This window comes from Rhinopithecus roxellana, chromosome 8 (assembly GCF_007565055.1).
Source record: "Rhinopithecus roxellana isolate Shanxi Qingling chromosome 8, ASM756505v1, whole genome shotgun sequence".
NCBI lineage: Eukaryota > Metazoa > Chordata > Mammalia > Primates > Cercopithecidae > Rhinopithecus > Rhinopithecus roxellana.
The window spans coordinates 77,963,379-77,977,937 of NC_044556.1; the positions used below are offsets into that span (position 1 = coordinate 77,963,379).

Genomic DNA, 14,559 nt, shown 5'->3' on the forward strand with positions numbered 1-14,559 from the left:
ACACTATGTTTAAAACACAAATTGTGCAGGTGAGTCTTCCAGAGTAAGGACAACTTCTAGAGGGGGGATGGTATGGTAGAATTCTGGAAGAGTGTGCTCTCTGGCACCCATGAAAACCCTTTTGATCCACTTTTGCCATCAGCCCTTCGACATCCCTCTCCTATCCACTAACAAGAACAAATCAAGAAAATGAGCAAATCACACGGCAAGAGTCCATTTTGAACAACTTTTATTATACGTTTAGTGTTCTCTATACAAAAGAAATCAGTTTTTTTACAGTGATTCCAAAAAAAATTCAGAATAATTTGGCCTTTTCATTGCTCATGCAGTCAGTTTATAAGTCCATGTATTAGACGGTCCTCCATGGCCCAGAAGTCTTCCCTGCTGAAGGTCGTACGTGACACCCTCAGATACGCATCTGTCACTGACAAAGTTGGTTAATGCAAAATAACTCGCAAAAAAGGAAAGAACATGATGTGAGAGGGGTTAAAACAAGGTCTGGCATGGAGTTAAATGTTTAACCAATGGAAAAAAGATCAGACCAATTTGTGCGTATGTGGATACGTAGGAATGGATGGAGACATTGGGGAAAAAAACTCCCCACGGGAAAGAACAAATTGGAATGGTGGGGGATATGGGTGTGTGGTAGGGGCAGGGCAGGAGGTCCTCCGGGGTCCAGCATGGGTCGGGAGTGGGAGCAGGACAGAAGGTGGCCACGTCACAGGCGACTGATGCTTAGCTCAAGGGGAGTGTGAAGAGGTTGGCAAAGAGCTGGGGAGCCGGGCAGAGGGACAACACTGACTGAGGACATTGCAGTGGGGAATCAGAAAAAAAGGGGCAGCTCAGGGACATCTGATCTGCCTCATTTTTGAAAAAGAAACAGAGTAGTGCACAAAATTCTGGATATCTTCTCCCAGAGTTTTGTGTTTATTGCTTCACCAAAGTCTTTACATCTGTTGAACTCCAGCCCAGCAAATCCTAGGGTGACAGCTTGCATGGGCCCTGCTGCCTCTCTGCACCCTGTGGCCATGGGCAGAATGGACAGAGATGCCCTCACTTCTGAGGAATACAGCACGCTGAAGGCCCGATGTGTTACAAAGCAAGAGACACCATTCTAGGTGGTACGGTCTAGGGTTCACAGTAACAAACACCAATCAGCTATTCTATTCCACTGGCCCAGGTCTGCCCTTAATTGCATGGCTGGGTGAACCACAGGCTGATCAACAGACAGACTGATCTTGGTCTAACAAAAAATCCTGTTCGTCTTTCATTTTGGGAGGCATGTGGGGGATGTGGGAGAGGCAGTAAAGAGGTATGAGAGGGTGAACCAGAAGGACAGATCTTAATACCTCTGTTTCAAAGGAGGCAGCTGTGGTGAGATGAAAGAACACTGGACAAGGAGTCAGAAGGCCCAAGTTCAAGCCCTAACCTTACCTTAGTTTGCCAGCTATGTGATCTTGAGCAAAAATCCCTTCACTTCTGTGGATTTGCATATTCTTGTCTGTACAATAAATCATTTCAATGAGATCAGCTCTGGGATTCCTTCACATGCTGAAATCCGATTCTAGTCCTAAGCTAGATGCCTTTGCACGTATTTCATTTCCATCCTTCTCATTATGGAACACCCATTTAATACTAGTATGCTGACAGGAGGAACAGCAGTTTCAGGTGAGGTTTGAAACACTGTTTGGTGGGTGCTTGTGGCTCTCCTGGATGGTTCTCCTTTATCTCTGATCCTTTTCTGAATGTGTCTCAGGAAGGCCCATTATTAGTAAGGAAGGGAAAGAAAGGACACTTCCCTGGGCTTGGGCTGTGCAGGCTGGGGACAGCCACAAAGTCTGGCTTGAACTCACATGGGGTAGCCCCTGTCTAGGTTAAGGGAGGGGAATGCTAGGAGATGGTCAAGGGAGGGCGCTGGTCTGACTCTGCCCGGCTTGCCTATGCCTCCCAGGGCCTTGGTCTCCTCCTGACATATCAAGCTCTTTGTTTCATTGTCTTGAGGCCTATTTTTTTTTTTTTTTTTTTTAAATCAGGGCCCTCCTCTATGCTACTCCTCAGCTACTATGCAGAGCTCAAGCAGGATCCTTTGCCAACTAACGGGATAGACCCAACCGCAACCATGGGCTTGTGTGTGTTTGGCGGGGCTGGCCGGAGTGGTGACTGGGCAGGAAGTCAGTCTGCACCAAGGTATCAGGAGCGGGGAGCGGTGCCCTGTGCCGGCCTCCCGGGAACCTGCTGCCCTCCCACTGAGAAGGGATTCTCTGGCACCAACCCCAGCCCACGGAAAGCCTGAGAGGCTTCCTCTCCTCAGAGAGTTAGCAAAGCAGCCTCACAAAGACAGACAAAAATGTGCTATGTCCCTGCTCCTTCCATCAAATGGGCTGTTCATGACGCCCTAAGACTTGGCCATGCTCCAGCACAGGGCGCCAGAAAGAGACCACAGCCCATGCCATTGCTGGGGCAGAGTTTCCCACTCTTTTGGCTCAGATGCTCTCTCTAGGTGCTGCCAACAGGAATTACCTAAACAGGTCCCAATCCTGGTGGCCTCTCCCGTTCCTCTAACTTGCATTCCTCACCCACACAGAGCCCTTTGCATCTCATCTCATGCAACCTGGATGTGGACTAACCCTTTGCCCCAAGAGGCAGAGCAAAGAGGCTCAGGGAGCAGGACTGTTTCTCAAGCCACACCGTGGTTCTTGACTGCTTTGTCCTGCCCAGCCTTGGTGACCAGATGGACCAAGCTCTCCCTCAGAATCCCTCTCTTCAAGCTCATAGCCATCAGTGGCTTAAGCAATAGAGGGAAGAATGCTCCCAACTCAATGGCCACTGTGTCCCAGCACTTGATTTCAGGACTGTCAGCCCCGTGAGGGCAGGGACCACATCTAACTCACGCACCATGGTATCCACAGCTCAGGCCTTAGTTCAGACTGGATTTCAGAGTATTTGCTGAATGAATGAATGAATGAATGAATGAATGAATGAATGAATGGACAAATGAGAGCACAGGAAACTACAGCTCTTAGGGCTGAGCACACAGGTGGGATTGCAGCCCAGTCAAAGGAACTTCTAGAGTTACTGCAAGATGCCCAGCACTTTCCTCCCAGCCAGCCAAACTGGAGTGCCGATGGTAATGGTGCTATCCTGGCTTCATTGTTGGTATGTCTTGGGGTAGTTGCTTGGGAGACCCAGCTGGCAGGAGTGCTGGGCAATTCTGCTTTCCTGCTGAGCTGGGGTGGACTCTGACAAGGGCTCCATGGAAAATGCACTCTCCTCTTCCCCAAAGGGGCTGCCTCCTGAATCCTGCAATCCCCACACCTCAGCGTTTGATTTCTCTGACCACCTGCCTTCCTTGCTTGGGGAAAACTTAATTCTTCAGCCTCAGATTTGCTTCTGCTCAGAGGGGTGTGATTGCGTGGTGATGGGGGTAGCTCTTAACACCCACAGAACAGTAGCCTGAGACAGGGCTAATAGCATTTTCTTCATACACAAAGGACAGTGCAGAGCCTGGCAGGACACTGGAACGAGGTGCAGAGGCAGTGGGCTTACTTCTCCCCAAGACCCTTACGAGGGAAGCAGCCCTTCCCAGTCACCAGGTGGTGTGGCAGACTTGCTCACCGTCCCTTCCTGCCCTAAGAGCCTGCTTTCGGTGCAGTGAGTTCACTGGCATGTACGGTGCAGTACGGAATGAGTGTCTGAGAAACTGACTACTCTGCTCAGATCCAAAGTGTTTTCTGGAAAGGCCAGTCCTTTAATTCAGCTCACAGGCACACTTCCCTGACATTCCCTTCAGGGACAGTGGGCCTGGTATCCAAGCAGGTGTTGGAGGAAAGCCAGGGGAGGGGCCCTCCAAGCTCACGCCCCACCCCCTGCTGTTTACCCTGTCCCCTTGCACTGTGATAAGCTACCCCTCAGGCGTCCAGGCAGCAGCCCTGGCTGAGGCTTGGCCCAAATGACCATCACACACTCTCAGGTTCAAACAGCCTTATTGGCTCAGTTCTGGGCTATGATTTCTTACCAGCAGACAGAGTGTGTGTCTATGGGCTTGACCTTCAACTGAATGATTATTAATGATGCAAGCATTGCTAATACCTTTGCGGCTTAAACATGTGGCAAATGATGCTTTAATAAAGTCACTGAAGGACAGAGCCCTGGTCCGGCCCAGGCCCCCTGGCTAGCAGCTGGAGGCTCAAATCAGAGGCTGTGCCCATGGCAGCTGATTCGTTCCTGGGGATCAGCTTCACCCTCCTGAAACTGACCTGAGCTACAGAAACAGCTAAAGGGTTCCTCTTAGACTCAAGATCTCCCCCTCTCCTTCTCTGTCTCTGAGGCTAGGTACCTTTGGTTTCAAAAATGCATTAGGTGGGGAGGATGAAGGCAGCACCTTCGGTCTGACAACTGCAGGTCTGCGAGTGTCTCCATTTGGGGTGACTGGTAAGGACGTGTGTTGGGTGGCCGCTTCTGGTCCTGCCGGAACACTTGCATAGGCTGCCCTGCTCTCCTGGAGACAGACATCGCTGGAGGCTTCAAGGCTTGCAGGGAGGGGCTGGGAACCTGGGAACTCCAGGGGCAGATCAGCGCTACATAAGGCATACAAAGAGCATTGAGTCCTCCCCAGGTGGGGGCATCACAGCACTGAGTACGGTGCCACCTCAGGTCCCCTGATATGTATACACCCCAATGAAAGGGCAGACTGGCTCAGTCTTGAGGCAAGTCCCCATCCACATACCACGTCAAACAAGAGCCTCAGTGTCCTACAGAATTGGCTGAGAAGATGATATCTATCTGCTAGAGGTGGAAGGGGAGCAGTGCCTTATGCCCCAAATGCACCAGCAAAGCTTTTGCATCACAGCGTTTCATCTCCTCCAGGGTGGCAGCATGGGCCCCAGCCACGTGGACAGATGCCCTCTGGGACAGAGTGGGTGTGGTCCTCTATCTACATCCTGGGTTTCACCAGTGGGGAGGAAGGAAGTCCAAACCCAGCCTTTTTCTTCTCTCTAGAGGTAAGCAGAGTTCCCCCGAGACCAGACACCTGATTTTCTTCTGCTTGAGGTACACAGTCACTGGCGTTGAAGTCCTTCCTATCAGTGCTCACTCCTGTTCCTCAAACTTCTTCAGAGTCAGTGCAGCTCACATCTTAGATACTCCAGAGAAAAGGGCAGGGGAGGAATGAGGAGCAAGAGGTAAACACACCTCCCAACCGAACCAGAGAGCAGCAAGGAGGCCTGCACACCTTCTCCCTGCCAAAAATACTGTCATTTTCCAGAAAGGAGCCAAGCCCAGCTCAGCAACTGACAAGGCCGAGGCAGAGGGGTTGGGGGCCAGGGGAGGCATATGGCGAGAAAGGCATCCTTCGGAAATGCATTGGCCCAGAGGTGGTTTGAATATTACAGCCTGTCTACATGTTCTGGTGCGGATTCAATCCTTTTTGCCTATCTTTGCGGTCTCCTGGGGGAGAATCCACTTTTTCTTTCTTTTCCAGGAACACTTTTTCAAAAGGAAAAGAAAACAGAGACATCGGGTCTGGAGGGGAAGATGCACAAAGCAAAATTAAGACAATGAGAAGTCCTGTAACCAACAGAAACGGTGAGCATGTGCCGAGGCCAAGGGCGGGCAGTGTGGTGGAACGCTCGGGGGTGGCTGTGAGACTGGGCAAGGGGCCAGGCTCCCTCCAGCTGAGCTCAGCCATGGCTCCAGCTCTCCCACACTGGTGGCACCCGGGGCTGAAGGGGGGTCATTGGGAGGGGGCTTATGGGTGGCTTGGTGGTCACTGATCCTCACAGCTTGACAGACCCCCATATCGTACCCTTGTTACTGAAGGTGGTGGTGGCTTTGTGGTAGGTCTGCAGTGGTTTAGTTTCCCCCTCTCCCCTCCTCCCACTTGCAACGTGGTGGCTGTGCCTGGGTGGGCTCTGTTAGGCCAGAGAGTAGATAGCATTGACAGGTGACGTGGCCTCTGAGCTTTCGTTGCCCTCTGTTTCCTCCTTGTCCTTTTTGACGGTGTACTGGCCGATGAAGGAGCCATCTTCATTGAACTGGCCCTCGCCACCCTCGCCATAGTCCACCAGGCTGTCGTCACTCTCCTGCTGCTTGATGGTGCCGTCCAGAGATGTCTGACTGCCCTGCAGAGGCTTGTTGTCCTCATCACTGGCCAAAGAGAGACAGAGAATCTCAGGTGGTGTGGGATGGGGCAGCCGGCCTCCTGCCAACACATGTCCTACACAGCTCAGAGAGGATGGGACCCAGGAGACCACCCAGTCCAGTCCCCGCTTCACCCTCCCCTGTCCAGCCTGCTCTACGGAAGGGAAACGGAGGCCTAGAGAGGACAAGCACCTTTTCTAAGGTGAGGTTGCAAGTCAGGTAGGGCAGGGAGTGGAGCCCATGCTTTTGGGCTCCTGGTCCGGGTTCCTTCCATGAGACTGGGTCCCTGTCTGTGGTGGGAGTGGATAGAGGATGGCCACCCCATGGTGAGGCAGAGCCACTGCTTGTTAGACCGTATGGGATGGTTCTAGTCCCAAGTGTGTCACTGTGTGGTTTTGTGACCTGGGCCTCAGTCATTAAGAGGGGCTGGCCCAGCTTTGATCTCCCAGGACCTGTGACTCTGTAGGGAAACACTCTCACCTTGACAAAAAGCAAGGCTTTGAAAGGAAGAAAGCTCTCCCCCGCCTCTCTGCTTCTCTGTCTTGGTGTGTTTTGCTGAGCTATCTGGTTGATCTATAAAAAGATGTTATTGCTTTGGACCCAGCAAGTACAGGTGTGCAAGAGTAGTGGGAGGGAGGCGCACACAGGTAAGCAGGTGATGCCAGCAAACGTGAGAAGATCGCAAGGCTCAGAGGATCATGCCTAGCCCCTCTGAGGCCCACAGGCCCTGGCCCTAAGCTCCCCTTGTGCAGGGAGAGCTAGGAGGCTGCCGAATAAAGCTGTATGGGCCGCTGGGAACAGCTGCCCAGTCAGGATGTCTGCTGTGCTCCTGAGGAGGCGTGGGCCGCTCCCTGAGCCAGTGTCTCTTCAGGCACCATGTCCCTTCCCTTGGCTGGAAAGGCTCAGAGCGGGCACCAGGTGGTGCTGGCTGCACTTCAGAGGTGAGCCCAGTTCCTGGGCAGGAGCAGCTCAGGATGAGCAGTGGGAGTCTGGGTCTCAGTGGGTGGGACCATAGCAGTGCCAGGCAGTCTGAGTAGACACACACCACACCCTTCCTTGCCCCCAGCTGCCCACCCACCCCGTCCTTCCTGGACATGGGGAAGACAACCAGCTGAATTGCCATTACAGTGGGCAGTGCGTTCTCACTTCTAATAGCAGTATCGGGCAAAGACAGCTGTCAGGGGAGGGCAGCGAGCCAGGGCCGGGGCTGTGTTAGAAGACGGAAAGCTATTAGCTCACTCCCTGCAGTGCTGCCCCATGAATACAGCCTAACTGTATTCTGGGACAGCCGTGCGTTGGGAGATGGTGTGAGGGAGGCAGCTCTCTGGGGCTGTGCTGAGTTTGTGCAGGAAGTGGAAGCCACTGTTTGTCAACTGGAGGAGGGGAATTGCCAGGCTCCTCACCCCACTTGCAGGTCTTGTTCGCATGCACTCCTTCCCAGGACCCTCCACCCCATGTGCAGGGGCATGAGGACTGTGCTATGCGATTTGTGGGAATTCCTCCTCTGGTTCCAGGCAGCTAAGCTAAGTGCAGCCACTGGACAGTGACAGCCCAGCCAGTGGGAGGGGTAGGGGGAGAGGTCTGTAGCATGCCAGGCTGTAGAGGGGACAGGGGATCTAGGTCTAAAAAGAACAGACTGAATAGACCTCTCCTAAGGGAAGCTTGAAAGAAACCAGAATGACTAGGGGTGGCCTTAACAGAGGGCGCCCCATGGGAAAGGTGGTCAGTCACTTAGCCACAGACTGGAGTGAGAGGAACAGTACTCCTCGCCCCCAGGCCTATCCCCCCTAGAAACTTAGTTCTTCCTCTGATGTATTAATTTCAGCCTTTTCCTAGGTTAGGGCTATTACACTCATCCAAGGGAGGACTCTAGGACAGATGCTGCAGACCTTCCAGAGCCAAAGCAGAGGGGTGTGTGCATGTAGGGGTGCAGGCCTAGGCATGCTCCTGTGTGTGTAGACCCAGCCTCAGTGTCTGGGGGGAGGAGGCAGGGGTTTTTGCCCGACAGCTTTGGTGTCTGGGGCAGGAGAGGTGCACAAGGAAGCAGCTCCTCACCGTGCAGGCTGCTCAGCCCTGTATTGGAGGAGGTCCACGCTCCTCCTCTCCGGCTGCACCGAGAGTCTGGGGACTTTTGGAACAAAAAGCCAAGGAAGTCTCAGCCCACAGGGAAGCTGGGCCCTGCCAGGGAAGATGAGAAGGGGGCTCTTGTGACTGCCCTTTCAGGGGGCTTGTGGGGATGTTGGGAATAGATGGACAGTTATGGCCCATAAGCCTACAGACAGGCTCCTGTGTGGGCAGTGGCTTCACCACCCATTGATCTGATTATGCTTGCCAGGCTGATGGGCAGAGTGGCAGAGGCCCAGGACAGGAAAAGGAGACTGCAGCAGAGGACAAGGGCCTGGGCCCAGGCAGTAACTGGGTGGTGTGGGGAGGGAGGGCTCTGATCAGACATTCCCTCCACAGTCTGAGAATGACACTCCACAGCCCACTCTGCATCATCCCTCAGCTCAGAACATATTCGTGATCTCCATGGACAAACAACGTTGTTAAGCCCAGATACGAAGATGCATCCAGGTAGGACAGGAGCACGGGTACAGAAGTATAGAATAGTAGCACCAGCAGCACCAGCCGGCCCCAGACTTTCCAGCTTTGCCACTAACTCACTGTGTGGGGAGCATGGAAGAGTTTTAGACAATACGCTTCCCGGTTTGGGCCTCAGTCCTCTCATCTGGGGTGTAGGGCACTGGACCTAGATACCTTTCCAAGGCCCATTCCGGTCTAGGGCCCAAAGATATCACCACGTTCAAGGAGAAACGACCTGGAATCAGCCCACCTTCATTCCTTGAGGCTTTAAGACATCACAGCCTCCCAGGGTCATTATCTTCAGGGTTAGGAGTAGAGTGTGGGCAGAGAATCAGCCTGAGAGCTGAGCTCATCTCACAGCAAGAGGGTCCTGGGGCTCGTGTTCAGAGTGAAAAGGTGGAAAGATATAAATAGCAAGCTTGATACATTTGAGTTGTGCGGTTGAATGAATGAAATGCTGTTCATCAAACTAATGCACGCATGTGTCAGGCAGTGTCTCCTGGGGGAGCAGCCTCGTCTGGCACTCTTAGGATGAGAAGCCTCTGAGTAAACTCAGCAGCATGCACTCTCCACCACAGCGCCGCCAGAGAGGCAGGGTGACGGCCCAATGGGCAAGGACGGCTACTCATGGCCTCTCAGCCAAGTGGAGCTGCTCTGAGGTGAGGGTGGTGCCTCAGGGACATGGAGGACAGCCTGCCTGAGAGAGGAGGAGGGAGATCACGCACCTATAGTCAAATGAGCCATCCTCTTCCTTGGGGTCTTCAGGGCCAAGGGGAACATCCTTCTTTTCTCGTACTTGGTCAACAAAAGAAGCAAAGACACAGACACGATGATTAAGTACATGCCCCTGCTCTCCAGGGCTCCACTGATTGCAGGACCAGAAGGCACCACCCTGGGCTCACGGACACTCTTTTTTAACAAGGCACCATCCACGCCTCCCTTGTTTTTGCTTCCTGTACTCAATCAGTTGCCAAGTTGACTCTGCCGCCTCCTTCTCAGCCCCAGAGGTCTCTTTACATCTCCACTGACAACTGAATTCTCCTCCTACCAAGCTCCCCCAACCACATCTCCATGAAGTCTCCCCAAAAGACCAAATAGATGTGATCCTTTCCTTTGCCAAAGGTAAACACTCCACTGTTTGCATCTTTCTTATTCTGCTCTGTGGTATAACTATTTGTGCATGTTTCTCATGCCTATCACAGAAGGCCAGTTCTTTCCTCAAGGGTGGGGGTCTGTGTGCTTCTTCACAGTTCCTAGCAGAGTGCCCTGAGCAGAGAAGACACGCCGTACACACCTATGGGATGGAAAGTGTCTCTTCTCTGTGACCCCCCTTGTTGGCGTGCCCCTTTCCTCCACTTCCTCTGTGACGTGTGAGCATTCAGCTGAGGCCCTGTCTTGTGCTGTGCTCATTCTTTCGGTGTCAGCTACGGTGCCCTTGAGGAGAGATCATTTTTCCTCCAGTACTGCTAGTGCATAGCACAGAGGTGGATGCACAGCAGGCACTTACATGAAAGCCTCTTTATGTATCTTTTTTTTTTTTGCAGTGGTGCTATCTTTGCTCACTGCAACCTCTGCCTCCTGGGTTCAAGCGATTCTCATGTCTCAGCCTCCCAAATAGCTGGGTTTACAGGTGCCTGCCACGCCTGGCTAATTTTTGTATTTTTAGTAGAAGCAGGGTTTCACCATGTTGGCCAGGCTGGTCTCGAACTCCTGACCTCAAGTGATCCACCCACCTCAGCCTCCCAAAGTGCTGGGATTACAGGCTTGAGCCACTGCTCCCGGCCTATGTGTCCTTTTTGAGATACAAGGCAGATAATCATCCTCATTTTAGATGAGGGAAACTGAACCCTTGGGAAGTGAAGAGCATATCATGTAACTAATTAGTGACTGAACGAAGACCGGAGGGAAGACTAGCACCCAGGCCTTGTGGCTCCTGGTTCACTCATCTTTTTAAGGGACCAGGGGCTTACCCTGTAGCTGGAGGGCAAGAGATTAGTTTTGAAGAACTGTTTGGAATGAGATACTTTCTGAAAGGGCAAAGGACGGCTCAGAGTTGATCTGCTGGGTTCTTCCGGTATTCCACTTCCACCTGGAACAGGCGTGAACTCAGTCCACCCAAGTCTTAACTGTCAGATGGAGGAGGCAGCCTTTTCCCTAACTGAGGCTTTCTCTCTTACAGAACCAGATAAGCCCAGCACAGCAGAAGAGAGTGAAAGGAAACATTGCTCACCAGTAAGGAATGATCATTTCCTGCCCTCCCTCACTTAAGGCACAGTTCTTCAGAGTCCTAGTCTGTGGGTACTTGGGCATGGGGAAGGAAAAAGAATCGAGTCTCCTCTCCCTTCTGTTTCCTTTGTGTTGAGTTTTCAGGGGTCCTAGGGGAGGACCTGTTCTAAGAGATGGGGAGAAGGAAGCATTTGGGGAGCATGGGGTGTGTCTGGTGATGCGACTTTCTGGGGCAGGGAGAAATTTCATTCTGTAGTCCAGCCAGATTTTTGCTTTCAGGATCATCCATTATCCTGTCTCCTGTCACCCTACCCACCCCATCACAGACAGATGGCTCTCTTGCTCCTGTGTAAAAAACAATCAATATTTCCAGAAACAAGAATGCCAGAGGTCCTTGTCCTTGACCTTGGTATGTCTGGGCTGCACGATCTTTTTTTCTTTTCCCCTTTTTTGAGACAGAGTCTCACTCCATCACCTAGGCTGGAGTGCAGTGGCACGATTTCAGCTCACTGCAACCTCTGCCTCCCAGGTTCAAGTGATTTTCCTGCCTCAGCCTCCTGAGTAGCTGGGATTATAGACGTGTGCCACCATACCCAGCTAATTTTTTGTATTTTTGGTAGAGGCAGGGTTTCACCATGTTGGTCAGGCTGGTCTTGAACTGACCTCAAGTGATCTGCCTGCCTTGGCCTCCCAAAGTGCTGGGATTACAGGTGTGAGCCACGGTGCCCAGCCTGGAGGATCTTTTAAACAATTTATTTATTTATTTGAGACAGGGTCTAACTCTGTTGCTCAGGCTGGAGTGCAGTGGCATGATCATGGCTCATGGCAGCCTTGACCTCCCCAGGCTCAGGTAATCCTCCCACCTCAGCCTCTTGAATAGCTGGGACCTCAGACACCTGCCACCATGCCCAGCTAATTTTTGTGCATTTAGTAGAGACGCAGTTTCGTCATGTTGGTTGGGCTGGCCTCAAACTCCTGACCTTAAGTGACCTACTCGCTTTGGCCTCTCAAAGTGCTGGGATTACAGGTGTGAGTCACTGTGCCCAGCCAGGGGCTGAAGGATCTTGAGGTCTCCTTGGGAATTTAGGGAAGCCCAAAGTGCTTTAGGACCACGGGGGTCCCTACCAATGCCACCCGTCTTCAGCCTCTCCCTGCTCCTCGCGTTGGAGCTTCTGACCCTTGCTAGTGGTATTGGTGGTTACACCATCGTCCTGCTGAGTGCCCACCTCTGGAACTCTCTCATGGGGGTGCTGCTTCTGCCCAGACCCCTCCTCTCCCCATTCTCTGGGACACGGTTAGGGAAAATGCCTCTCTTCCTTTCTCCTTCCCCGGGACCCAGGATCCTAATGAGATTCAGGCTGAAAAAAAAAGCCAATTTATAGAGCAAATGGGTGGTGAGTCAAGAGGAGGAAAGGTCATTCTTAACAGGAGCCAGGGTTCCTTCCATCCCCTCTCTGAGGCTGCCTGGACTGTGCCATCCGCCCAACGCAGGCGAACTTAATTAACTCAAGTGCTTGCTGGCAGCCCGAAGATGCACAGGCAAGAGGATTGTATTTCCAAGCTGGGCAAGGGCTGGCTTCACTGAGAGGACACAGTCCCCGGATCTGGCTGCAGACCTGGAGACTCACGGGAAAGCAGACGTGCCCTGCCCTGCAAGCCCATGCCTCTCGCACGTCTCACCTGGGTACTTGCCGCCGCGACTCCTCTTGATGAAACAGACGATGAGCAGGATCAACACCAGGAGGGCGATGGCGCACATAAGTCCAATGAACCAGCCCTGGGTGGCGATGTCCGCTTGGTTGTTGGTGTAAGCTGGCAGGGAGGGCCGGAAGCAAACCCGTGAATGATTTCATGGGGGAGATGGTGAGGAGGGAGATGGAGGGAAGAACTTCAGCTATTTCACATGGATGTTTCTCCTGGAGCCTAACACTACCACCTAGCAGCCCCCCGGCCCAAACTACCCTGCTAAAGGGCAAAAAGAAAATAATTAAAGAGCCAAGGTCAAAAGATCAGAAAAGAGGCAAAGGAAAGGGGTACAAGGAGCAAATAAGCAGCAGAAGGCTGAACAGGTCCTTTAGGAAGGGGAAAGTATCCTAGGAACGAAGCACGGCATTCTTGGAAACCAGAGGGCTGGTCACAGCCTAGTGGGGACTGAGGGATGGCCACAGATTGGCCACGGAAGTATGATTCCCCATGGATGAGTCCAGGGTGGAGAAATGGGAGCCGGCAAGCTACCCTCAGGGAGTGTAGGCCGTGGCCATGTTGCAAAAACCCGCTATGAGAACACCTTCGCAGGCCTGCACAGGCGCACAGCGGCGTCCCTGCCCACCAGCATGGCTCTGAAGCCATCCAGCCTTCCTGAGGGTGGGGACTGGACCAAGTGGAGGCCCAGGACGCCCTATCTTTTCACATCTCTCTAGTGGATCACGTGCTTCCTGACAGCAAAGGCAATGCTGGTGTGGGTACCCCTAGCCAGGCCAGCAGCGACGTGGGGCTGGGCTGTGCCTTCTGCTCACTCCATGACGCTTCCAGACTACTCCACACAGGGTGACCCCCCCGGTGGTCTGTGACAAGCCGACGTGCCCCCTCCAACCCCTGTGACAGTGAGTCCCTTTCTGTCCATGCCCAGCATATGTGGAGACCTGTTACAAAGTGGGCAGATCCCTTTGTGATTTGAAAGGCCTGCAGGAGGGCCTGAAGAACAGGTGCTCAGGAGTCATATGAGCGTGTCCTTGATGGCCCAGTGGCTGGGTTTGGGTTCAGGAGCGGGGTGTGGTCAGTACCAACTCACCCTTCTCCTTTCTACTGGCTGGATAACAAAAGTGAACCCTCCTGAAATGCAGCCTGTCACAGAACGTGAGACTCTGTGACAAAAGGGAAGGATCAAAGGAACTTAATACACTCAAAGTAACCCTGGAACCAGCCGGCCCAGAGACACCTGGGGAGAGGCACACAACAGCAGGAGCCCCAAGAACCATGGAGCTGGCACCAAGGCACTGAGCCTCTTTCTAGGAGCACAGGGAACAGCATGAGGGCCACAGCATGTGCGCTCCCAGGTCTTCAGCACATGCCATTTGTGGGGCAGTTATCTGGGTGCAAGCCCACCCTTTGCTCCTCTTGGGGGCAGAAACTATTTTTACAGGCTTCCCAGTGCCCAGGCAAGGGCATTGCACCAAGAAAGTTCTCAATACAGGGTGAAGACTGATGAACAAGTGTCCTCTGCACTCTGGTTGCCCAGGGCAGCCCTGGGCTGAAAAGCAGGAGAGGCCTGTGAGAACAAGGCTTGTGAGTACCATGATGTAGGTAGGCTGCAGAGAAAAGTCCCATCTCTGCTTCCACTCCTGCTCCCAGCAGGCCCCCCGCCACAGTGTCAGAGTGATCTTTCCAACCCCCCACGTAGGACTGAATCACTTTCTTGCTTTAACCCTCCAAAGCTTCTCATTGTTATTGAAGAAAACTCTTCATTCCTTATCCTGACCTGTCAGACTCCATCAGAGCAGGCCCTGGCCATCTCTCTAGTCCTACCTCCCACCACCCTGTCCTCATGCTTATACTCCAGCCATGCTGGCTGTTCTCATTTCTAGTGCAGGGCCTTTGCATCTGCTGCTTTTT

At 52.9% G+C, this 14,559-nt stretch overlaps 1 protein-coding gene across 8 annotated transcripts in view; it reads right to left on the reverse strand.

Moving 5' to 3' along the window:
- Nucleotides 1-212: 212 nt before the first annotated feature.
- Nucleotides 213-14,559, reverse strand: part of NFASC (neurofascin) — a 200,277-nt gene continuing 185,930 nt past the window's right edge. For 5 of the 8 annotated variants that reach the window (XM_030935551.1, XM_030935548.1, XM_030935549.1 and 2 more), the window contains 3 exons: nt 12,628-12,759; nt 9,447-9,516; nt 213-6,144 (listed from right to left, as the gene is read on the reverse strand). In XM_030935551.1, coding sequence (XP_030791411.1) covers nt 5,913-6,144; nt 9,447-9,516; nt 12,628-12,759 — 434 coding nt within the window. In that variant the 3' untranslated portion in view covers nt 213-5,912. The remainder of the gene's footprint in view (nt 6,145-9,446; nt 9,517-12,627; nt 12,760-14,559) is intronic. The other 3 variants (XM_030935554.1, XM_030935550.1, XM_030935547.1) reach the window with 1 other exon arrangement.